The 25565-nt window shown below is 43.3% G+C and overlaps 1 protein-coding gene across 1 annotated transcript in view; it reads right to left on the bottom strand.

Annotated features, from left to right (window-relative positions):
- Nucleotides 1–25565, bottom strand: part of LOC138638398 (putative serine protease K12H4.7) — a 116529-nt gene that overhangs the window by 58347 nt on the left and 32617 nt on the right. The window contains exon 4 of the mRNA XM_069727646.1: nt 3872–4007. Within this exon, the coding sequence (XP_069583747.1) occupies nt 3872–4007 (136 nt within the window). The remainder of the gene's footprint in view (nt 1–3871; nt 4008–25565) is intronic.

Genomic DNA, 25565 nt, shown 5'->3' with positions numbered 1-25565 from the left:
TCTTCCCCCAGTATTATCGGCAGTTTCTCTTCCTCCTCCTTGGAGGTGAAGTCTGGGAGGAGATCAGACAGTCTCTTGAAGTGAGTGTCCCTCGCTGTAGAGCATTTGGGGCACCTCAGCAGGAAGTGGGCCTCATCCTCCACGGCCTCCTGGGGGCACTGCTGGCAGAGTCTGCTCTCTCGGGGCTTGTAGTTCTGTCGGTGCCGCCCGGATTCGATGAGTAGGCTGTGGGCGCCCAGTCTGTACCGGCTCAGGATCTGTCGATCTTTGGGGTTTTCTAGTTTTTCTAGATATGGGGCCAGTTTGTACACCCTCTGTAGATTCCGGTATATTGTCAGTTTCTTGGATTTGTTTATGTTGTTCCTCCAGATGCTGAGATATTCCTCTTTGACTTTGTGTACCATCTTCTGGATTTCACCTTTTGTCAGGCCATGGAGGTTGATGGCTTGGTCAGACTGGCTTTGGGTACTTTTTCTTGGGGGGTTCCTGAGGCTTCCTGGTGTAGGAAGGCTTTGTGATGGTAGGAGCTGGGACTGCTACTTTGTAGATGAGCCTTGAATGACAGTGCCTTCTTTATTGCGATGTGTAGTGGGAATCTGCCCAGCTCTGCTCGGCAGGCACTATTTGATGTGCTCCGATGGACTTGGAGAAGATGCTTGCAGAACTCTAGGTGGAATATTTCTGTCGGCCCAGCGTGTGTCTCTCTCGCTCCCTTTAAAAACGGTTGTGTTATGGCTTTTCATGAGTAGCCCCAATGTTTGGAGTGAGGCTGGGGTCACACTACTGTAGAATAAGAACGAGCTATATATATATATATATATATATATATATATATATATATATATATATATATATACAGTGGGGCAAAAAAGTATTTAGTCAGTCAGCAATAGTGCAAGTTCCACCACTTAAAAAGATGAGAGGCGTCTGTAATTTACATCATAGGTAGACCTCAACTATGGGAGACAAACTGAGAAAAAAAAATCCAGAAAATCACATTGTCTGTTTTTTTAACATTTTATTTGCATATTATGGTGGAAAATAAGTATTTGGTCAGAAACAAAATTTCATCTCAATACTTTGTAATATATCCTTTGTTGGCAACGACAGAGGTCAAACGTTTTCTGTAAGTCTTCACAAGGTTGCCACACACTGTTGTTGGTATGTTGGCCCATTCCTCCATGCAGATCTCCTCTAGAGCAGTGATGTTTTTGGCTTTTCGCTTGGCAACACGGACTTTCAACTCCCTCCAAAGGTTTTCTATAGGGTTGAGATCTGGAGACTGGCTAGGCCACTCCAGGACCTTGAAATACTTCTTACGAAGCCACTCCTTCGTTGCCCTGGCGGTGTGCTTTGGATCATTGTCATGTTGAAAGACCCAGCCACATTTCATCTTCAATGCCCTTGCTGATGGAAGGAGATTTGCACTCAAAATCTCACGATACATGGCCCCATTCATTCTTTCATGTACCCGGATCAGTCGTCCTGGCCCCTTTGCAGAGAAACAGCCACAAAGCATGATGTTTCCACCACCATGCTTTACAGTAGGTATGGTGTTTGATGGATGCAACTCAGTATTCTTATTCCTCCAAACACGCCAAGTTGTGTTTCTACCAAACAGTTCCAGTTTGGTTTCATCAGACCATAGGACATTCTCCCAAAACTCCTCTGGATCATCCAAATGCTCTCTAGCAAACTTCAGACGGGCCCGGACATGTACTGGCTTAAGCAGTGGGACACGTCTGGCACTGCAGGATCTGAGTCCATGGTGGCGTAGTGTGTTACTTATGGTAGGCCTTGTTACATTGGTCCCAGCTCTCTGCAGTTCATTCACTAGGTCCCCCTGCGTGGTTCTGGGATTTTTGCTCACCGTTCTTGTGATCATTCTGACCCCACGGGGTGGGATTTTGCGTGGAGCCCCAGATCGAGGGAGATTATGAGTGGTCTTGTATGTCTTCCATTTTCTAATTATTGCTCCCACTGTTGATTTCTTCACTCCAAGCTGGTTGGCTATTGCAGATTCAGTCTTCCCAGCCTGGTGCAGGGCTACAATTTTGTTTCTGGTGTCCTTTGACAGCTCTTTGGTCTTCACCATAGTGGAGTTTGGAGTCAGACTGTTTGAGGGTGTGCACAGGTGTCTTTTTATACTGATAACAAGTTTAAACAGGTGCCATTACTACAGGTAATGAGTGGAGGAAAGAGGAGACTCTTAAAGAAGAAGTTACAGGTCTGTGAGAGCCAGAAATCTTGATTGTTTGTTTCTGACCAAATACTTATTTTCCACCATAATATGCAAAAAAAATGATAAAAAAATAGACAATGTGATTTTCTGGATTTTTTTTCTCAGTTTGTCTCCCATAGTTGAGGTCTACCTATGATGTAAATTACAGATGCCTCTCATCTTTTTAAGTGGTGGAACTTGCACTATTGCTGACTGACTAAATACTTTTTTGCCCCACTATATTATATATATATATATATATATATATATATATATATATATACATATATACATATACACACACACCGTAACTCGTATCAGCCAAACCTGGTGACACATCCGCACATGCAGATTTTGCTGCATAGCATACATGTTTAATAAGTCACTACACATGATGAATTTGCAACTTTTTTTTTTCAGTGCTATGGGAACGAAAATATATTCTATTCCCTTCCCTGTCCTGTTGGTGCATATTCATGCCCGATCGTTCGCTCACTGATGCACATCCCACAATGATTAGATCGCACACGTGATCAGAGGCCTACAGGTGAGTGCTGGAAAACTGGACGGAGCAGATCAGCTAGGAAGCTACGTGAACAGGACAGGTTAAATGGGGCAGCACGGTGGCGCAGTGGATAGCACAGCAGCCTTGCAGCGCTGGAGTCCTGGGTTCAAACCCCACTAAGGACAACATCTGCAAAGAGTTCTCCCTGTGTTTGCGTGGGTTTTCTCCGGGTACTCCGGTTTCCTCCCACATTCCAAAGACATACTGATAGGGAATTTGGATTGTGAGCCCCAACGGGGACAGCGACGATAATGTGTGCAAAACTGTAAAGCGCTGCGGAATATGTTAGCGCTATATAAAAATAAAGATTAGTATTATTATTATTAAATGGGTTGTCCCACAAAGTACACTTTAAATGAATAGATCTTGGAACAAGAATTAGTTCCATAATAGGATATGTTAAAAAAATAAATATGAAAATGTTCCTGTGTCAAGAATCTTATAAATGTGCTCCTGCTCTGTACTGTGCAGGAACATGGTCTGATCATACCACATCTCCTGGGCAGAAGAGGAAGCAAGAGAGAGAATAAAGACAGGACAGCCGGGGATCACAGTTGCTGGTTTTTGTAAGGAAGAACATTTCCCTGCCCGAATAAAAATCTGTAATGCCTCCAGAAGAATCTGTCCTGACTGTATATACTTTTTTTGTTTCCTCCCCTATCCAGGAGATGTGATATGATCAGACGATGTTCCGGTACAGTCAGACACATCAATTACACAGGGGCACATTAATGCACAATTTTTTTTTTAATATTATTAAACAGCCAAATAGTACAACTTCTTTCAATTCTAAGATCTATTAATTAACATGTACTTGGTTCGTGGGAAAAACCCTTTTACATGTGAGGTAACGTGTACGCGTCAACCCCTTTCAAGTTCTTATTATGCTTTGAGGGGGGAGTCTGGAAATTTGATGGAATCATTATTTCCAGACAAATTAAGGCTTGAGACCATGCCACTGTTCTTGTGTACCTTCAAAAACAGACTTACAAAGATGGTCATTTTGGTATTTTGGAACAGTAACCTACATAAAAGATCACACCATGCAAGAACTGCACACAGGGTTTAAGTTGTGACCAACTTACTAGAAATCTTTGGTAATTTTTGCATAGTTCTCCTTGTAATCCAGGAGCTCCAGCAAGGTATCCGAGGCCAATTTAATTAATCCAGGGCAATCAGAGTGATTTCTTGACAGAGAAGCCTGTACAACTTCCAGGTATTCTACAAAGCAAAAGTGAAAATAAATATGACAAACTTAGATAAAATTCAGTTTTCATTTTACAAACCACAACTTTAAGAAAGATTGTGCAGATTCTTTTTTTTTTTTTTTTTAATATACGCATATATAAATATGGTTCCCTATGTACTACTTAATATATACAACCCACCACCAGCCAAGATGGATATACTCCAACAGGCAGTGATTTTTGTATCACAGTATCCGGACGCCAAAAGGTTATGCATGGGAGATTTTAATATGGTTCTCAATGTACGTTTGGATAGAATGAACACTGCACATTCTCGGCCTATTAATTAAGACACCACTTGCTTTGCATACTTTCATAACCAAGATGGGCTGGACTGATTTGTGGAGGCAGCAGCATCCACTTAAAGAATTCTCCTGTTACACCAGCCACTCAATGCTTATCTAGAATAGACCATGTATTTGGGAAAAATGCCAATTTCTCACACTTGAGAACAACTGAATATTCTCCTAAGATAGTGTCAGATCACGCTACACTGGTAGTATGTCTTCATCTAGGGAGTCCTAAAAGACCTAAGAGATTCCGCTTACATTGGCTATTCCTTATAGGAGGGCATGATCGAATAACAGATCAATTGGAGGTATTAGAGATGAGCGAATTTTTCAATGTTCGGTTCGGATTATGTTCGCCGAATTTGGAATAGTCACTGAACATAACCAAATGCCATTCAGCTCAATGGGAGGCAAAAACAAAAGCATGCACACCTCATAACAGCCCCAAATGCTGACAAAACTCAAATGAGTGACAGAAACCAGGAAAGTGGACTCAATTCAGCCACAGTTCAGATTTTAGCATGGAACTGCAGCAATCAGACAGGTATGAGGTATCGGCGTCTAGGACAGCATTTACAGCTTTCAATTGAACTTCACAGTAAGATGAGGTGGATGAGGGATCGGTGTAGGCCACCCTTTACTGGGAGCCCTGATACCACATGCAACACGTTTACCTGCTTTCATGCTGCGCCACACTCAGGTGGCACAGATATCAGTTTTGTAGACTACCATTCTCACAAAAATGTAAGGATAGCAACATGGGTAGTGGGGTCCAAGGAGGTGGAGGCCTGACTGTGCTGGAGGCCTACTGTTACAGGCAACATGCATGAAGGAGACCCAACCACAAATGTTCACATTTCCAAAATTGGCAGACACCACCAAAGTGGCATCAATTTCACCACAGTAAAAATAGTAGAATAGGGACCGATAGGTTTTCCACTACACCCAATCCAGCAGATAGACACCCAACCAGGAGTGTTCACATTTAAAACAAATGAGTGCCTGACACCACCAAAGTGGAATAACTGTCACAAGAACAGAAATAGTATAACTGGGATAGACATCTTCCACTACAGCTAACCCAGCAGACGTAGACCAACCATGACTGTTCATATTCCCACAAATTTGTGCTAACATCAGCAGCAGCAACCACATCAGGCACAGAAGCCACACTAAAGATGTCAGTCCGCTGGCCCGGCTGCCTTTAAAAAGACTGCAGGGACCAGGACTAATAGCACTGAATGCCCGCTCTATCTCCCCATGGGCAGACCACTACACAGACAACACAGGGTGAGGGTAAAACAGTGTGGCAATACTTTACTGAACCACAACACCCAATTGCAAGCAGAACAATCCCAGCAAGAACCCCCAAGATGGTGCACATTACGGGGTCTCATCCTTCCGCTGACTCGCCGGGATAATAGTAGATGTTACGTCAGAGCTCCCAGAGTCGCTATTCCACCTGTGATACACACACAGAGAAGAGATATTGACAAGAGCAGGGAGATGACCAAGAACAGTCCATAAAGTCCGTACAAGGTCCAAAGCCACTTGACACGAGAGTCACCACCTGGCTTATCCGATCACCTCCATGGAACCAGGCGACCAGCAGGTCCCAAAACTTGGCTTTCTCCAAACATATTCATGGTTCAGAGATGGTAGCTGGATCAGATCTGTGTCCTTCCAACCAGAGCCAAAAATCCCCATGTTGTTTCCTATAGAATCATAGATCTGTGTCCCTCCGGATGGTACCATGATGAATTGGCTGCAGTCCTCTCTCTCGTTCGTTGTTTTGCAGAATGTACGGCTGGTAGATCTGTGTTCATGAGATCTGCTTTGAGTCTTTTTATACCTAAAGCCTGTAAATTATTTTTAGGGCATGTGCACACGTTGGGGATTCCATTGTGGATTTTTCCGCGCGGATTCTGCAGAATCCGCAGGTAAAATTACCTGCGTTTTACCTCGGTTTTCTACAGAGTTTGTGCGGATTTCGCCTGCGTTTTTGCACCTGCGGAATCCTATAATGAAACTGGTGTAAAATGCTGCGGAATCCACACAAAGAATTGACATGCTGCAGAAAATAAATCGCTGCGTTTCTGCACAGAATTTTCCGCAGCATGGGCACTGCGAATTTGGTTTTCCATAGGTTAACATGGTATTGTACACCGCATGGAAAACTGCTGCGGATCCGCAGGGCCAAATCCGCAACATGTGCACATACCCTTAGAATTACTTCAGTGTCCTTCAGTCCCCCTCACAGCGTTTCCCCATCTACCTTCGAAGTCAACAAACTGGTTACAGAATACAATACACAATTTGTACATCAGCACACAACAAAGAAAAACACAATGTACAAGTCACTATTACAGACTAACACAGTAGGTTAAATAGTATATCAGTTTGCAAGTGTCTTTTTGACCCACCAGACAAACAAATCCACAAGCTAATACACAGATAAAAAGTAAATTCTTCTTGGTCTACAAAAACAGTCGTTTGGGTGATTAAGATATACTCTAGTTTCTTCACAGGCAGTCTACACTTTCAGGGGACAGCCAGCTGCGCTTATTTATCAGGACACAGCAGCGCTGAAGACACGTTCTAAGAGAACACTGGCTGCCAGGCATGATAAAACCTCCAAGGCGTGTGAGGCGAGCTCAGGCCACTCATCCATTTTGGAAGACCAAAATGTGAAAGGGTCCAAACCCTCCCTGATTGTATGGATATTCAGTTCTAGATACTCCTCTCCATTCGTTCTCCCCGTGTAAGACTTGGACTCTGCTGTGATGGTGCAAGAGTTGGTCAAAAAAAAAAAAAAAAAAAAAAGGGTCAAAGGACTCAAATAGCTTTTTCCCGCTACCACTGCTGCTGCTGCTAATGTTTTGGGGTTGACGAATTGATATGCCGGAGGTTGGAAGTGTAGAGCTGCAATGCTAACTGTGTGCTTCACTTCTGTCTTGGGGAAAAGGTCTCTTAAGATTGTACAAAAGAACGTTTCGACACTCCAGCATTCTCGGGTCCCTTTCTAGGGCAGGAATCATCTGGCAAAATTTGGTTTTATAACATGGATCTAAAAGTGGCAACCCTGTTGTCAGCATTATTCTTAATCATAACTATAAGGGGATTATGTTGCAGATAGTGCAGCAAGAAGGCACTCGTATGTCAGGCTCTAAAATGAAGTTCAAGCCCATGTGGTGTTAGTGGCTGGGGAGAGAGAGGGGAGACAGAGGGGAAGGAAGGGAAGGGGAGGCAGAAGCGATTGATGGGGCGGCCGATTGTTGTTGAGGTCCGCATTTATGAGCAGTGAGATTCCCACAGTAAAGCATGTTGATTGCGCATGTGAAGGTTCACACATGTAGTAGTGAAATGATTGCACTTTTTACCTCTACTAAGTTTTTTTTTTTTTGCAAAGTTGGCAAATTACGTGAGTTGGTGAGTTCTTTGCAGTGTCAAAAAAAGGCCCAGGCTAGGAAACCCTTGCGAGCTGCAGACCCACGGACGCTGCTGGTCACAGGCACAGTTGTGGCTGAGGATGCATTGCTTGTCATGATGGCTGTATCACTACGTGTCTGCAACGTACAGCGCAACGTAACCTTTTTGTCTTGCTCCTCAGATGACCTATTCAGATGTGCACTTCTAAGTTCACACCAACTGGGATCTACAGTAACACATCTTTCTCTGTGTTATCACATTCCTCACCCTTGGAGTCACCCTCCACCTCTTCTTGCCCTGACAGCACAGTACAGTCCGCGTGAGCCTCAGATATCCGCGTCTCATCAGAATCACCTTCCCCCAGGGACTAGTCTGATGAAGAGGGTCAGGATGCTGTCTAGTTGAACAGTTGGATAAGTTGGGATGTGGGGGGGAAGCAAGGGGAATTTGGGTACCACACCTGTGGACTGTACTGGGTGCGATGGTGAGGTGGAGGAGAGCCCACTTGAAGCTGCACTTGCCATCCACTCGAGTACATGCGCTTTCTAGGCATTATCGACAAGGCGCACTGCTGTGCGGCTGCCAAAAGAAAGGTAGTGGTGTAGCCTGTTCAGTAACATAAGTTGTCATTGCCTAGGACAGTGTTCCCCAAGTTCGGTCCTCAAGAGCAACCAACAGGTCATGTTTTCAGGATTTCCCTAGTATTGCCCACGTGGGAATACCATCATCTAGACAGGCAACAATTCCATCACCTAGGCAATACTAAGGAAATCCTGAAAACATGACCTGTTGGTGGCTCTTGAGGACCGGAGTTGGGGAACACTGGCCTAGGACGTGACATTGCTTCACTAGTGCTTTCACCATTACCACCAAGTCTAACTCCCCTTCCACCACAGCCTCACTTTTTCCCCAGTCATGTTGCTCAGATAGTGTAGTAGGAGCACAATATTAGCAACAACAAATTAGATTTTAAAAAATGCACCACCTCTGCAAACAGCTGAATTTCAGCGACATTAAATTCCAAGTTGAAATATGGTGTGCTGTATAATGTTAGTCACAGAAAAAAGAATTGTTTGAGTGTGGATGATTGTTTTATGCTACAAACAATTTGAAAGTCAGGTCCTCTACTGTATGACACTAGGAACAGAAGATTTTTTTTTTGTGGCCTCTGGATCAGGCTTCTACAGCTTAATTTCAACCCAATCAAATGACAGTGTGAAACGGCAGGTTGTCTAACTTTTTGCAACAGAAAAAAACATTTATTATAATGTGCCTTAGGTCTGCAGACAGTTTTATATCACCACAGCACTATATGACAAGGTGGGATACAGCAGGCTGTTTCACATTTAGCTAGTGAAAAAAATATTAATTAGAATGCTATACGAGTGCATGGAGAACAATAGAAGCAGTGTACTTGTAAGACATGTGCCCTGCTGGCTTTGTCTGTGGACCTCAAGTCCAAAAAAGAAAACAAGTGCTGGAAGGTAAATTTAACAGCCACACTGAACAGTAGCTAGCTACACTATCTGACTGACATACAACCGCCTACCTAGCTGAAATCTTGCTGTTAACAGCGCCATCATCAGAAGCAGCCTCTGCGCTGTTACGGTGTCAAAATGGCGCTAAAACAAAATGTCCACAATTTATATGGAGATTGACATGTGATTTCAGCAGCCAGTGACAAGCCATTGTGTCAGGACATTGTGGGTGTTTCCTGCGCCCCGAATGGCTAGCAGCAATGTGCACAGTTAAGGGATAAAAAAAAAAAAATTCTGTTTACAAGAACACCGCTGTGTTTTGCTTTACGGCCGGACGTGACCAGACACCGGAATGTAAGTATGTAGTGTTTTTTTTTTTGACATTTACTATGGTAACCAGGGTAAACATTGGGTTACTAAGCGCGGCCCTGCGCTTAGTAACCCGATGTTTACCCTGGTTACCCAGGGACTTCGGCATCGTTGGTCGCTGGAGAGCTGTCTGTGTGACAGCTCTCCAGCGACCAAACAGCGACGCTGCAGCGATCGGCATCGTTGTCTAGATCGCTGCAGGGTCGCTTAATGTGACAGTACCTTAAGGCTGCCATCACACTAGCAGTATTTCTGCAAGTGTTGTGGCTGTCGAACAGCCGCAAGACAAGCAGGAATGGAGACACAAACATATTTTGCAAGCACGCCGAAGACACCCGGTTAGATCACAAGCATACTTGTAACATAGTAACATAGTAACATAGTTAGTAAGGCCGAAAAAAGACATTTGTCCATCCAGTTCAGCCTATATTCCATCATAATAAATACCCAGATCTACGTCCTTCTACAGAACCTAATAATTGTATGATACAATATTGTTCTGCTCCAGGAAGACATCCAGGCCTCTCTTGAACCCCTCGACTGAGTTCGCCATCACCACCTCCTCAGGCAAGCAATTCCAGATTCTCACTGCCCTAACAGTAAAGAATCCTCTTCTATGTTGGTGGAAAAACCTTCTCTCCTCCAGACGCAAAGAATGCCCCCTTGTGCCCGTCACCTTCCTTGGTATAAACAGATCCTCAGCGAGATATTTGTATTGTCCCCTTATATACTTATACATGGTTATTAGATCGCCCCTCAGTCGTCTTTTTTCTAGACTAAATAATCCTAATTTCGCTAATCTATCTGGGTATTGTAGTTCTCCCATCCCCTTTATTAATTTTGTTGCCCTCCTTTGTACTCTCTCTAGTTCCATTATATCCTTCCTGAGCACCGGTGCCCAAAACTGGACACAGTACTCCATGTGCGGTCTAACTAGGGATTTGTACAGAGGCAGTATAATGCTCTCATCATGTGTATCCAGACCTCTTTTAATGCACCCCATGATCCTGTTTGCCTTGGCAGCTGCTGCCTGGCACTGGCTGCTCCAGGTAAGTTTATCATTAACTAGGATCCCCAAGTCCTTCTCCCTGTCAGATTTACCCAGTGGTTTCCCGTTCAGTGTGTAATGGTGATATTGATTCCCTCTTCCCATGTGTATAACCTTACATTTATCATTGTTAAACCTCATCTGCCACCTTTCAGCCCAAGTTTCCAACTTATCCAGATCCATCTGTAGCAGAATACTATCTTCTCTTGTATTAACTGCTTTACATAGTTTTGTATCATCTGCAAATATCGATATTTTACTGTGTAAACCTTCTACCAGATCATTAATGAATATGTTGAAGAGAACAGGTCCCAATACTGACCCCTGCGGTACCCCACTGGTCACAGCGACCCAGTTAGAGACTATACCATTTATAACCACCCTCTGCTTTCTATCACTAAGCCAGTTACTAACCCATTTACACACATTTTCCCCCAGACCAAGCATTCTCATTTTGTGTACCAACCTCTTGTGCGGCACGGTATCAAACGCTTTGGAAAAATCGAGATATACCACGTCCAATGACTCACCGTGGTCCAGTCTATAGCTTACCTCTTCATAAAAACTGATTAGATTGGTTTGACAGGAGCGATTTCTCATAAACCCATGCTGATATGGAGTTAAACAGTTATTCTCATTGAGATAATCTAGAATAACATCCCTCAGAAACCCTTCAAATATTTTACCAACAATAGAGGTTAGACTTACTGGCCTATAATTTCCAGGTTCACTTTTAGAGCCCTTTTTGAATATTGGCACCACATTTGCTATGCGCCAGTCCTGCGGAACAGACCCTGTCGCTATAGAGTCACTAAAAATAAGAAATAATGGTTTATCTATTACATTACTTAGTTCTCTTAGTACTCGTGGGTGTATGCCATCCGGACCCGGAGATTTATCTATTTTAATCTTATTTAGCCGGTTTCGCACCTCTTCTTGGGTTAGATTGGTGACCCTTAATATAGGGTTTTCATTGTTTCTTGGGATTTCACCTAGCATTTCATTTTCCACCGTGAATACCGTGGAGAAGAAGGTGTTTAATATGTTAGCTTTTTCCTCGTCATCTACAACCATTCTTTCCTCACTATTTTTTAAGGGGCCTACATTTTCAATTTTTATTCTTTTACTATTGATATAGTTGAAGAACAGTTTGGGATTAGTTTTACTCTCCTTAGCAATGTGCTTCTCTGTTTCCTTTTTGGCAGCTTTAATTAGTTTTTTAGATAAAGTATTTTTCTCCCTATAGTTTTTTAGAGCTTCAATGGTGCCATCCTGCTTTAGTAGTGCAAATGCTTTCTTTTTACTGTTAATTGCCTGTCTTACTTCTTTGTTTAGCCACATTGGGTTTTTCCTATTTCTAGTCCTTTTATTCCCTTGTATAACACCTTTTCAGAGCATGTTCACCATTTGCGATCCTTCCTGCATCTCATCCGTACTGTCTTTCCTATATGGCTCACAGTATAATGATGGCTAGTAACATCTCTAATATCTCCTTACCATTGCTAAAGGCATACTAGGAGTTCCAGGTTTACGTAATACTCGTGTACAGGTGCTTCTCACAAAATTAGAATATCATCAAGAAGTTAATTTCACTTCTTTCAAGACAAAAAGTGAAACATTATATATAGTCATTACAAAAAGTGATCTATTTCAAGTGTTTATTTCTGTTAGGCTCCCATCACACTAGCAGTATTTGGTCAGTATTTTACATCAGTATTTGTAGCCAAAACCAGGAGCGGAACAATTAGAGGAAAAATATAATAGAAACACATGCACCACTTCTGTATTTATCACCCACTCCTGGTTTTGGCTTACAAATGTGTAAAATACTGACCAAATACTGCTAGTGCGACGGCAGCCTTAATGTTGTGGATTATGGCTTACAGCCAATGAAAACCCAAACGTCATTATAATCAGTAAATTAGAATCATTAACCAAAAATGCCTACAAAGGCTTCCTAAGCATTTAAAAAAGTCCCTTAGGCCCCTTTCACACGTCCATGTCACCAGTATGTGTGGTGACAGTTTTCACACGTACCAGAGACATGTACACCCATTCAAATGAATGGGTCAGTGCGCTTCCACGTGTGTCCATGGGCAAAACAAGCTGACATATCTGTTTCATACTGTCAGCACGGATGGAAAAACGTCTCGCACACATGCACACGGAGAACACACATTGATGTCCTCCATGTGACATGCATCAGCACCGGGGAAGAAACGCTACTATAAGTGCTGTTCCCCGGTGGCTGGTGCTGAAGTTGTCTGTCATCATTTTCCCCTGCTCAGCCAGCGAGCAGAGGAGAATGATGAGCGCAGCATCATTCACGAGCGGTGACATCACCGGCTTTTTCCCACGGTCCAGAGGTCACCTCGGTTCAACACGTCAGCATCTCATTCACCAGTGGTTTTCAACCGGGATGGTCGCATCTTAGCACTGTCCTGGCTGAAAACTATTTCGCCCCCAGACATGGATTACAGCGTGGGACGGACAGGTACGGCATATTGTTGTTTTATTATTTTACTTTTATTACAGGAGATTGAGCACTTTGGGGAATGAGGTGTTGCAGTAAGTATGGTTTAATTTTGAACATAAAAAGGAGTGTGTAATTTTTTCAAATAAAGCACTTTATTCTGGCAATGTCTTTATTTTAACAAAACTATAGGATTAGTAATGGAGAGAAATCTTATATAGACACCTCTCCATTACTAAGCCGTGGGCTTAATGACCCCACAAATATTACCACCAATTGCCACCGCTATAGGGCAAGTGGGAAGAGCAGAAAAGGTGCAATAGATGCGCCTTTTCTGGGCAGCTGCAGGCTGCTGATTTTAGGCTGGGGGGGCTTATATCAATGGCCCCTTAGCAGCCTGAGAATAGCAGCCCCCAGCAGTGAGCTTTAGCAAGGCTGGTTGTCAAAAAAATGGAGGGGGGGACCCCACGCTTTTTTTTTGTTTGTTTTTTTTAATTATTTCAATAATTAGACAGCGTGGGGACCCTTGTATTCTTGATAACCAACCTTGCAGAAGCCCCCAGCTGTGAGTTTTTTTCTGGTTGGTTCAATGAAATAGGGGAGAACCCACGTTGGGGTTTTCATTCATTTATTTCCGAATGATGGCAGCCGGCGGCTGTGGAATACCCCGATCATCGGCACCTAATGTCACTTCTATTAGCGGCAGTCGGATGATGGGGGTAACCGTCCCAAAAGCCCTCACCTGCTTAAAGTCATTCAGACTTTAATATAACGCTCATCCTTCTCTGCTCGCTGGCAGAGCAGGAGAGAATGATGAGAGACGATTTCAGCACCTGCCACCAGGTAACAGCGCTTACTGTAGTGCTTCTTCCCTGGCAGCTGTCTGTATGGTACTGATGCGGCACACGGTTGCCACACTGACATCTCCGGTACCTTTTTTTCGGTACCGGAAATAAACGGACGTGTGAAACCGGCCTTAGTCTAAGTAGGCTCCACAATCATTTGGAAGGCTGCTGACTTGACAGATGTCCAGAAGGCAGTCATTGACACACTCCACAAGGAAAGTACATTTGCATTTCGTTTGGAAATCAAGGTCCCAGAGTCTGGAGGAAGAGTGGAGAGGCACACAGTCCAAGCTTCTTGAGGCCTAGTGTGAAGTTTCCAAAATAAGTGATTGTTTGGGGAGCCATGTCATCTGCTGGTGTAGATCCACTGTGTTTTATCAAGACCAAAGTCAGCGCAGCAGTCTACCAGGAAATTTTAGAGCACTTCATGCTTCCCTCTGCTGACAAGCTTTTTGGAGATGGAAATTTAATTCTCCAGCAGGACTTGGCATGTGTCCACACTGCCAAAAGTAGCAATACCTGGTTAAAAAAATAAATAACAGTATCACTGTGCTTGATTGGCCAGCAAACTCGCCTGACCTTAACCTTATAGAGAATCTATGGGGTATTATCAAGAGGAAGATGAGACACCAGACCCAACAATGCAGACGAGCTGAAGGCTGCTATCAAAGCAACCTGGGCTTCCATAACACCTCAGCAGTGCCACAGGCTGATCGGCTCCATGCCTGTAATTGATTGATGCAAAAGGAGCCCCGACCAAGTAGTGAGTGCATTTACTGAACATACATTTTAGTAGGCCAACATTTCGGATTTTAAAACCATTTTTCAAGTTGGTGTTATATTTTTTCCCTTCACTCAACCTTCCATTAATATGCTTGGATACAGTAGCTTTAGGAATGACCTTTTGTGGCTTACCCTCCTTGTGGAGTGTGTCAATGACCGCCTTCTGGACATCTGTCAAATCAGCAGTCTTCCCCATGTTGTGAAGCCTACTGAAACAGACTAAGGGACCTTTTTGAAAGTCTTAGAAAGCCTTTGCAGGAGTTTTTTGTTAATTATTCTAATTTACCGAGATAATTACTTATGGGTTTTCATTGGCTGTAAGACATAATCATCAACATTAACTGAAAAACACTTGAAATGGGGTCACTACAAACATTGTAACTTTGGGAGAAGCACCTGTATATCGGGTGGACCTGAAACTGCAACTGATCACTGTTCTAAGCTTGGCGATTTTTTTCATGTACTGATGGTTGACTTGATCATGTGGCAATCCATGCAGTGCTTAATGTTAAAATTGAAACTCAAAATTTAGTTTTGAGATCAGGAGGAGGATTTGAGTTTCTATGCAAAAACTCAGTTTAAGTTTGGATGTATTCATTTTTTTTTTTTTTTTTTTTTTTTTTTTTTTAGCAGAAACTCTCAATCCTTCTGAAATACTCAAAGCTTGATTCTGCAAATATATTCATGTAAAATACCCCTTAAAAAACAGATGAGAAATAGAACTTTTTGCCACCAACTTCACCCGCCAGGTTTGGAGGAAGAAGGAGGAGCAGAACCCAAGAACACCATCCCAACTGTGAAGCATGATTGGAAGGGGGGGGGGTGTAACACCATACTTTGGGGGTGCTTTTCTACAAAGAGGGTAGGATAACTGCATGGTACTGAAGTGAGGATGGATGGGGTCAGATTTTGGCCAACAACCTCCTTCCTTTAGTAAGACCATTGAAGATGGGTTGTGGCCGGGTCTTCCAATCCGACAATGACCAGAAACACACAGCCAGAGCAATTAAGAAGTGGCTCCGTAAAAAGCATTTCAAGGTCCTGGAGTGGCCTAACTAGTCTCCAGAACTGAACCAGATAGAATATTTTTGGAGGGGGCTAAAATGCAATGTTGGTCAGCGACAGCCCCGAAATTTGAAAGATCTGAAGAAGAGCTGTACGGAGACGAGGGCTAAAATTCCTGCTGCAGTGCGTGCAAACTTGTTTAACAACTATAGGAAACATCTGGCCTCTAAATGTAACAAAGGTTTTTGTACGAAATGTTAAATTCTGTTTTTCTATTGTATCAAATACCATTTTCTTCCGGATGTATAGGGTCAGGCTGTGGTGGGGAGGTGCGGGAGCGGTTTTGGCAGAGCCCTGGGTCACAGGAGGCTGGAGACTGTGGCTCCAGCTAACTCCTGTGCCCGTTGCTAAATAGAAATGAACATGCACTGCATTCCACGCCCATGGGCGTGGAGGGCAAAGAATATTCATTTTTCTGGCATCCTGGTATAAATGGCCCCATCCTGTTCCTATTATGATCGGTCCCATCCGGTTTCATTTATAATTGGCCCCATCAGGAAAGCATTAAAAAAAAAAAGAAACACATTGCAATGTTCAATTCTCTTAAGTATTCGCACACGTGACCGCCGGCCCCAGTAGGAAGCTGCTGGCTGACACTGCACGCTACTGAAGAGTTGAACAGTCCCGATGAGTATTCTAGCAGCTGTGCTCTGCTTGTCAACAGCGCATGACGTCCCTGTCATGCACTGCTTACAAGCATTAAGCAGCTGCTCGCACCGGAGCAGGATGCTGCAAGGGAGCGCCGTGTAGGCGAGTAATGATTTTTTTATTTGTTTGGGTTTTTTTTTTTTAATCTTTCTTGATGGGGCCAGGAACAGAATGGGGCCAATTATAAAAGAAAAAAAGGATGGGACCAAGCAAACCAGGAACAGGATGGAGCCAATAATACCAGGACCGGGATGGTGCCAAATCATACCAGAGTAAGGATGAGGGGGCCATGCATACCAGGTTAGGAATGAGGGGCTATGTGTATCAGAATGGGGATGAGGGGACCATATATACAAGGATAGGGGATATTAGAGTACAGAATTGACCTTTTTTGCTTTAATTTTTTTTCTAAATTTCCTCCTCTAAAACAAATCCTAGGTGCATCTTATGGTCCGATGCATCTTATAGTCCGAAAAATACGGTACTTATTTTATGCAATAAAATGCAACTTCTGTATATAAAAAAACCCCAAAATCATACAATGTGATTTTCGGTTTTTTATTTTTAGAGTCTCACAGAAGTGTACTCAAGGTAAAAAAAAAAAAAAAAAAAAAAAAAAAAAAAGCACAGGACCCTACATTATTTGTAGGTGGAAAAACTTGCAGAATCGGCAGTGTATCAACAACTTATTTCCTTCACTATGTAAAATATCTCCAAACCCTTGAGGAGTTTTACTTTACAAGGAAAATATCCACTAGTCACGAACATTATATCCTGATCTATTCTACTAATATAAGGCAATTAAAACCAGAAAAGCTATAGATAATCCCTTTAATCTTTAAATTAAACAAACCAATGTTCTTCATAACAGAAAACCATTGTTTTAATGCTAATGAGTGTTCTCTGGAGATTTGTTATTTTAGGCATGGTAAAAGGTACCGTATATACTCGAGTATAAGCCGAGATTTTCAACCCAAAATTTTGGGCTGAAAGTGCCCCTCTCAGCTTATACTCGAGTCACGGTAGCGGTGGGGTCGGCGGGTGAGGGGGAGAGGGCGCTGAGGCATACTTACCTAGTCCGTGCGGTCCTGACGCTGCCCCTGCCTGTCACACGGTCTTCGGTGCTGCAGCTCTTCCTGTCAGCGGTCACGTGGGACCGCTCATTAGAGAAATGAATACGCAGCTCCACCTCCCATAGGGGTGGAGCCACATATTCATTTCTCTAATCAGCGGTGCCGGTGACAGGAAGAGCTGCAGCACCGAAGACCGTGTGACAGGCAGAGGGAGGCGGACGCCGGGAGCAGGTAAGCATGTCATATTCACCTGTCCCCGTTCCAGCCGCCGCTCCATCTTCCCGGCGTCTCTGCGCTCTGACTGTGCAGGTCAGAGGGCGCGATGACGCATATAGTGTGCGCGGCGCCCTCTGCCTGATCAGTCAGTGCGGAGAGACGCTGGGACCAGACGCCGGGAGCTGCAAGCAAGAAAGGTGAGTATGTGTTTTTTTTTTATTGCAGCAGCAGCAGCAATGGCAGAGCTTTCTATGGCACAGCTATGGGGCAATACTGAACGGCGCAGAGCACTATATGGCAGCTATGGGGCAATACTGAACGGCGCAGAGCACTATATGGCAGCTATGGGGCAATACTGAACGGCGCAGAGCACTATGGCAGCTATGGGGCAATACTGAACGGCGCAGAGCACTATATGGCAGCTATGGGGCAATACTGAACAGCGCAGAGCACTATATGGCAGCTATGGGGCAATACTGAACGGCGCAGAGCACTATATGGCAGCTATGGGGCAATACTGAACGGCGCAGAGCACTATATGGCACAGCTATGGGGCAATAATGAACGGTGCAGAGCACTATATGGCACAGCTATGGGGCAATAATGAACGGCGCAGAGCACTATATGGCAGCTATGGGGCAATAATGAACGGTGCAGAGCACTATATGACACAGCTATGGGGCAAGAATGAACGGTGCAGAGCACTATATGGCACAGCTATGGGGCAATAATGAACGGCGCAGAGCACTATATGGCAGCTATGGGGCAATAATGAACGGTGCAGAGCACTATATGACACAGCTATGGGGCAAGAATGAACGGTGCAGAGCACTATATGGCACAGCTATGGGGCAATAATGAACGGCGCAGAGCACTATATGGCAGCTATGGGGCAATAATGAACGGTGCAGAGCACTATATGACACAGCTATGGGGCAAGAATGAACGGTGCAGAGCACTATATGGCAGCTATGGGGAAATAATGAATGGTGCAGAGCACTATATGGCACAGCTATGGGGCAAGAATGAATGGTGCAGAGCACTATATGGCACAGCTTTATATGGCACATCTATGGGGCAATAATGAACAGTATGGAGCATTATATATGGCACAGCTTTTGTTGTGAATTCTGTGGTCAGGCTCCCTCCTGTGGTCATGAGTGGTACTTCGGCTGGTTCTGTCCATGAGCTTCCTTTGGTGGATGTGAGTGGGGCTGCGGCTTCTGAGTTTCCTTCCTCAGGTGACGAGGTTAAGTCGTTAGGTGCTGCTCTATTTAACTCCACCTAGTTCTTTGTTCCTGGCCTCCAGTCAATGTTCCAGTATTGGTCTAGTTCTCTCCTGGATCGTTCTTGTGGTCTGTCTGTCCTGCATAAGCCAAGTTCTGCTTGTGTTACTTTTGTTTGCTATTTTTCTGTCCAGCTTGCTATATTGGTTTGTTTTGCTTGCTGGAAGCTCTGGGACGCAGAGGAAGCACCTCCGTACCGTTAGTCAGTGCGGAGGGTCTTTTTGCGCCCTCTGCGTGGTTGTTTGTAGGTTTTTGTGCTGACCGCAAAGCTATCTTTCCTATCCTCGGTCTATTCAGTAAGTCGGGCCTCACTTTGCTAAAATCTATTTCATCTCTGTGTTTGTATTTTCATCTTTACTCACAGTCATTATATGTGGGGGGCTGCCTTTTCCTTTGGGGAATTTCTCTGAGGCAAGGTAGGCTTATTTTTCTGTCTTCAGGGCTAGCTAGTTTCTCAGGCTGTGCCCGAGGCGCCTAGGTCTGGTCAGGAGCGCTCCACGGCTACCTCTAGTGTGGTGTGATAGGATTAGGGATTGCGGTCAGCAGAGTTCCCACGTCTCAGAGCTCGTCCTATGTTATTAGTAACTATCAGGTCATTTTCAGTGCTCTTAACCACCAGGTCCATTGTGGTTCTAAATCACCAGTTCATAACAAGCTTTATATGGAGCATCTTATGGGGCAATAATGAACGCTATGGAGCATGTATTTTTATTTTTGAAATTCACCGATAGCTGCTGCATTTCCTACCCTAGGCTTATACTCGAGTCAATAAGTTTCCCAGTTTTTTGTGGCAAAATTAGGGGGGGGGGTCGGCTTATACACGGGTCGGCTCATACTCTAGTATATACGGTATGTTGATTTTTAACAAACACATCAGTGGTGCACATTGGAGTAAATCACTGCAAGTGCCTCCAAAAGTCCACATACACCCATAATCTGACAGAAGAATGGGTTTGTTCCAGTAGTAGTTTTTTTGTTGTGTTTTTTCCCCTTCAGGAGACATTTTACTGTACTTTTTTTTTTTTTGTAGGATTTCTGCAGCCTTCGATTAGAATATACAGCATTCCTACTGACTTACGGTATATCTCAGATGCAGGATCAATAAGAGATTTGAACAGAGCATATGGTTGACACTAGTTTAGAGTGTATGCTCGCTACTCAAGTTTCTCTGAGGATTTTGGCGTGCTCGGAGATTTAGTTTATGTTGACACAGCTGCACGATTTGCAGCTGCTAGACAGCTTGATCAGATGTGGAGATCGCCTGTTTGTTAGGGAATCCCCACATGTATTCAAGGTGTCTAGCAGCCGCAAATCATGCAGCTGCAGTCGACAATTTCCGAGCACGCCGAAATACTCGGGAGACCACCCGAGCATGCCTGGAGAAACTAGAGTAACGTGCAGACTCGCTCATCACTAGTTGGCACTTTTTTTTTTTTTTTAACCGAACTATGCTGGTCAGTGTTAAAGGGAAGATATCATCAGAAGATGGTCTTCAGAATGTTGCAATAACAACTTTTCAGTGTTCTTGCAGATGCTAGAGATTAACGAATATACTCGCGTTCCCTCTTATTCGGCAAGCCATAGCACTTGTAGCACCTGTTTGTTGAGCTCTCCATGCATATTTCGTGACTGACACAGCCGTGACACATGCAGCTGTGGTGCTGATCCGCTGATCGGCCGGTGCAATCCAGGAAGCCGGGTTCCCTCTGCAGCTTACTCGGATAGCGCTGTAGCTTGCCGAATAAGAGGGAACCCGAACATATTCGCTCAACTCTAGCAAAGACAGTAGAAATAACTAGTCAGAATGTTTGAAGAGAAGCACCTGCAGAAGAAGAGAAATGGAAGCATGTGACCCAAAGTAGTATGAGGATCACGAGGCAGTCAGCACCTATACCATTGGAGAAACGCTACCAGGCTCGCATGAAGGACAAGTATGAAGTTGTACATCAAAAGTGTGCTTTGCACACAAAGAACATCCCAGTAATAAATCAGAAGCCTTTTGAATGAGAAAAAGAAGCACTGTGGTGAAGAAAATGAGAGTGGTGGTCGTGGGGGATTACCTATAGAGAGGAACAGAAACTGCTATCTGCCAATCAGATATTACCTCAAGAGAAGTGTGCAGTCTTCCAGGTGCCCAAATCAAAGATGTGTCTGATAGGTAATCAAGACTCTTCAGTGCTACAAACAACTTACACAGGGCTACTAATACACATAGTAACAAATGACAGCAAATATGGACCTGGAAACTATGTGCAGCAACTTTGAAGACCTAGGCCAGAAAGTCAAGGAACTGGGTGGAAGCGCCGGTAGTCTTCTCATCCATCCTCTGGTCCAGATGAATTACATCCTAGGTACTGAAAGTTAGAGGAAACTGCAGAACCACTAGCCAAAATCTTTGAAAAATGTTGGCGAACAGGTGAAGTACCAGAAGATTGGAGAAGGGCAAATGCCTATAATCATTAAAGGAAAGCACATGTCCGCTGCTTCCAAAGAACTGCTGTCTATTGAACGCAGGTGAATAAACAGACATGCTGCGGTCTGGAAAGACACACCACATGTCTGTTTCCGCGGGTGATCCGCGGTAGTCTCTGGATGTATAGTGGGCATGGGATTTCTTGAAATCCCCATCCACTATGCTGTAACATCTGGACGCTGCGCAACCCACAGCAATTACTTTTCAGGGGCACATACCCTTACAGGCCAGTGAGCCTTAATTCTATACCAGGAAAGATATTTGAACAAATTATTAAACAGCATGTATGCAAGTACTTTGGTAAGAATACAGTAATTAACTAGAGCAAAAATGGTCTGGTAGCAAACAAATCGTGCCAGACTAATCCAATTTCCTTCTATGATGGAGTCACTGGGTGGATCAGAAATATGGTAGATATAGTATATTTTGACTTCAGAAAAGCATTTGATAAAGTATCTCATACTATCCTTATTGAAAAAAATGAGTATGGGATTGACAAGGCTACGGTTAGGTGGATTCATAACTGGCTCAGTGATCGTACTAAAAGAGCGAAAATAAATGGTTGCACCTCCAATTGGAAGAGTGTTTCAAATGGGGTACCGCAAGGCTCTGACCTGGCCCCTGTGTGGTTCAACATTTTTTTAAGATGATCTAGATAAGGTAAACTGATCAAATCTGCTGACAATGCAAAGCTAGGAGAGATAGCTAACACTAGAGAAGACAGAAAGGATTCGGAACGATCTAAAGTTTGAACAATGGGCAACGACTAACAATGGTATTCAACAAGAAGAAATGCAAGATTCTACATCTGGGAAAAAAAAATAGATTACATCTACAGAATGGGAGGTAAAGAATGAAGCAACAGCACAATGTAAAAAAGACTTGGGTATACTAATAGATCACAGGCTGCACATGAGTCAACAGTGTGATGCGGCAGAAAAAAAAAAAAAAAAAAAAAAGGTAAACATTACTACTATGTATCAAGAGAAGCAAATTGTCTAGATCACATGTTGGGGTATACCTTGGTGCTGGTGGGATTACCTTTACACCTTTTAGATCAAAAATGGTTTCCCCAAGTTCATTATGCTATTTATATGTACTATTACTATTTACTTACAGTAGAGGATATGCTCATTTTGTTTCTTTGTCTGTTAAGTGTCCAGTGTGAACATGCTCTAATACGTTGCATGTATACCAACTTATGCCCTGGCTCATTTCGTTGCATAGGGGACAGCAAAACCATAAAGCCATACACCTGCTGCTATTTTGACATGTTTTATACAGCTCATGAGTAAAGTTTCATCTACTTTTATTTAATGGACTGTTCTTGTCCAAATTATGAACATACCGTATTGTTGATAAAGCTTCCAATATACAGGTCCCTGTACCAACAGCTACTTGTTTCACTGAGCAAAATGCAAGGACACATCTGTCACAGACACTTAAAATTTTGGCCTGGTCAGAACTCCGCTATATAACCAGCAATTATTAACAAGAGCTCAGCTGCCACATGGCTTCTGCTATGAGAAGTGCACCATTGAATCTCAGCTGCACAGGAAATTTGGCATAAAATTTGGCACATGGATAGAACTGGAGCATAGAGAAAGCAAGATTTTATTTTTTTTTTAAATATATAAATGAAAACACACACACACCGCACTTCCCCCTGCACTCCACCTCCTGCCCCACAATGGCAGCTGACCACATCATTTTGACACACATGCTGCCTAAGGCCGGTTTCACACGTCCAGATATTTCCAGTACTGGAAAAATTGGTAACGGAGATATCAGTGTGCTCATGTGGTACATCCTTGTGGCACACGTGAGGCAGCAGAGTGCCACATCAGGACCACATGGACGGCCGCCAGGAAGCAGCACTACAGTAAGCGCTGTCGCCCTGCGTGTGGTGCTGAAGCCGGCTGTCATCCGTTCTCCCCTGCTTGGCCGTAGCAGTACATTATGCCCAGCTCATGCTTCTGGAGACACACACACATCTGTAAATTAGGCAGGTTCTCATCACTACAGAACTGCCAAACGGGAGCGATAAATGTGGTTTAGGCACTGGGGCTCAGAAGGGAGGGGGCATTTGGATTTGGGATGGGATAATTTGCTTTATTACTTTTGGGGAGCGAGGAGCCATTTAGCTTTTCCAGACCCTTTGTACTACCAGTAATGTGGAAGCCCCCTATATTTTCGTTAACAGGTGACAGATCTGATAACGTTTGTGATCACATTTATCCGGCGCTCTACGGGGCCACTTAGCTTGGGGTTTCTATCTAAATCTGAGTGACATGATTCAAACAAAACCCCCGAGGGATGCATTCACTATAATAAGGCAGCAGAATTACTCTGGACTGTCTGGCCTCTGTTCAGCGGTGTCTTTTTCAGAAATGCAGAACACTGTGGCCGACTACACTTTTATGCAGTCCTAAAAAGATAGACAGGTCAGACAGCGTCCAGTATGTCTCCATCTGCCTCATTATAGGGAATTTTCTGCGGGAGTTCACATCTGAATCACATATTTCAGAGATTTACACAGTGACTTTATTCTTCGGGTCGGTGCGATTACAGCGATACCAGATTTATATCGGGTTTTTATGCATGACTGCTGTTACACACTAAAATAGGCTTTTTAATGCGAAAAACAGTTTTTTCATCACAACATTTTGAGAGCTATAATTTTTCCATATTTTGGCCCACAGAGTCATGCGAGATCTTGTTTCTTGCTGGACAAGCTGACGTTTTTATTGGTACAATTTTTGGGCACATGACATTTTTTGATTGCTTTCTATTCTGATTTTTGGGAGACAGAATGAACAAAAACCAGCAATTCAGAAATTGTTTTTTTGTTTGTTTTTATACCATTCCACATGTGTTAAAATTGGTAAGGCAGCTTTATTCTTTGGGTCAGATTATACATCCTTTATTTATTTTATCTTTTGGCGCTTTTACACAAAAAAAACTTAATAGAAAAAAAAAACAAAAAAACTTTATGTATATATTCTTTTATATATAGAACTAGATGGCAGCCCGATTCTAAAGAATCGGGAGTCTAGAATCCATATATACTTTATTTATTCAAATGTAAGAATAATACAATTCATAAATAATAGTAAGAAAGAACAAAAATAATAGGCAGTATATGGAGAAAACACCAAACAAAAGTTCAAAATTGGTGTGAAAATGTCACTGAACCACTTCACAACTAAATATATATAGTTTTGGTAAATGGTATTATCATTTTTTTGACGAAATTCGGCAGGAGCTTGAAGAGCAACGTCACTGGGCCCGCCTCCACGCAGTAGAAACTTGCTGTGAGGTAAAAATTCAAAAATCACACCAAAATGGCGGGCGGAGTGTGTCACAGTACGGCACGTTTCTGATTGGTCGCTCGCAGCAGGCGGCAACCAATCAGACACTGGACACTGTTGACGTCACTTATCTCCGGACATTAGCTCCGGACATTAGCTCCGGACATTAGCTCCGGACATTAGCTCCGGACATTAGCTCCGGACATTAGCTCCGGACAGGAAGTTGGCACAAATTGCAGGAAGTAGTATTCTAGGCAATTATATATTAGATTACACTATTTGTTGGAGTGGCAATTTGAGGTTTCATATTATGTAGCTGTTCATTACTTGCTTGTCAATCACTAGCCTTATCCTCACATTAATTACTTCTGTTTTATATACATACATATTCTTGTTACAGATTTCGCATACATGTACATGCATGCATTTCTATGTACATTTATGCGGGTCTGATTAGGTATACTGAGATATATGCAGTTTAATAGGCACTTTATTGTTTCATATTTTTGTGTTTTCACTCACATATTCTTTTCCTTCAGTGGTATATTTTCCTTTGGATTTGTCATGAGTTTTTCTCAGCACTTATATGACTTTGGTCAAGTGACACACTCCCTTTATTAATGCGTCCTGTGTGTCTTAGACCATTGTCCGCTCTGGTTATATGGAGCACTTTGGGTAGATGTGTTTTTGTACTATGATCCTGTGTTGGCTGCTGTCACTTCCGGTGGTATGATGCACTCCTTGG

Source organism: Ranitomeya imitator, chromosome 5 (genome assembly GCF_032444005.1).
Source record: "Ranitomeya imitator isolate aRanImi1 chromosome 5, aRanImi1.pri, whole genome shotgun sequence".
Classification (NCBI taxonomy): domain Eukaryota; kingdom Metazoa; phylum Chordata; class Amphibia; order Anura; family Dendrobatidae; genus Ranitomeya; species Ranitomeya imitator.
This window is presented reverse-complemented; position numbering and strand designations above follow the sequence as displayed.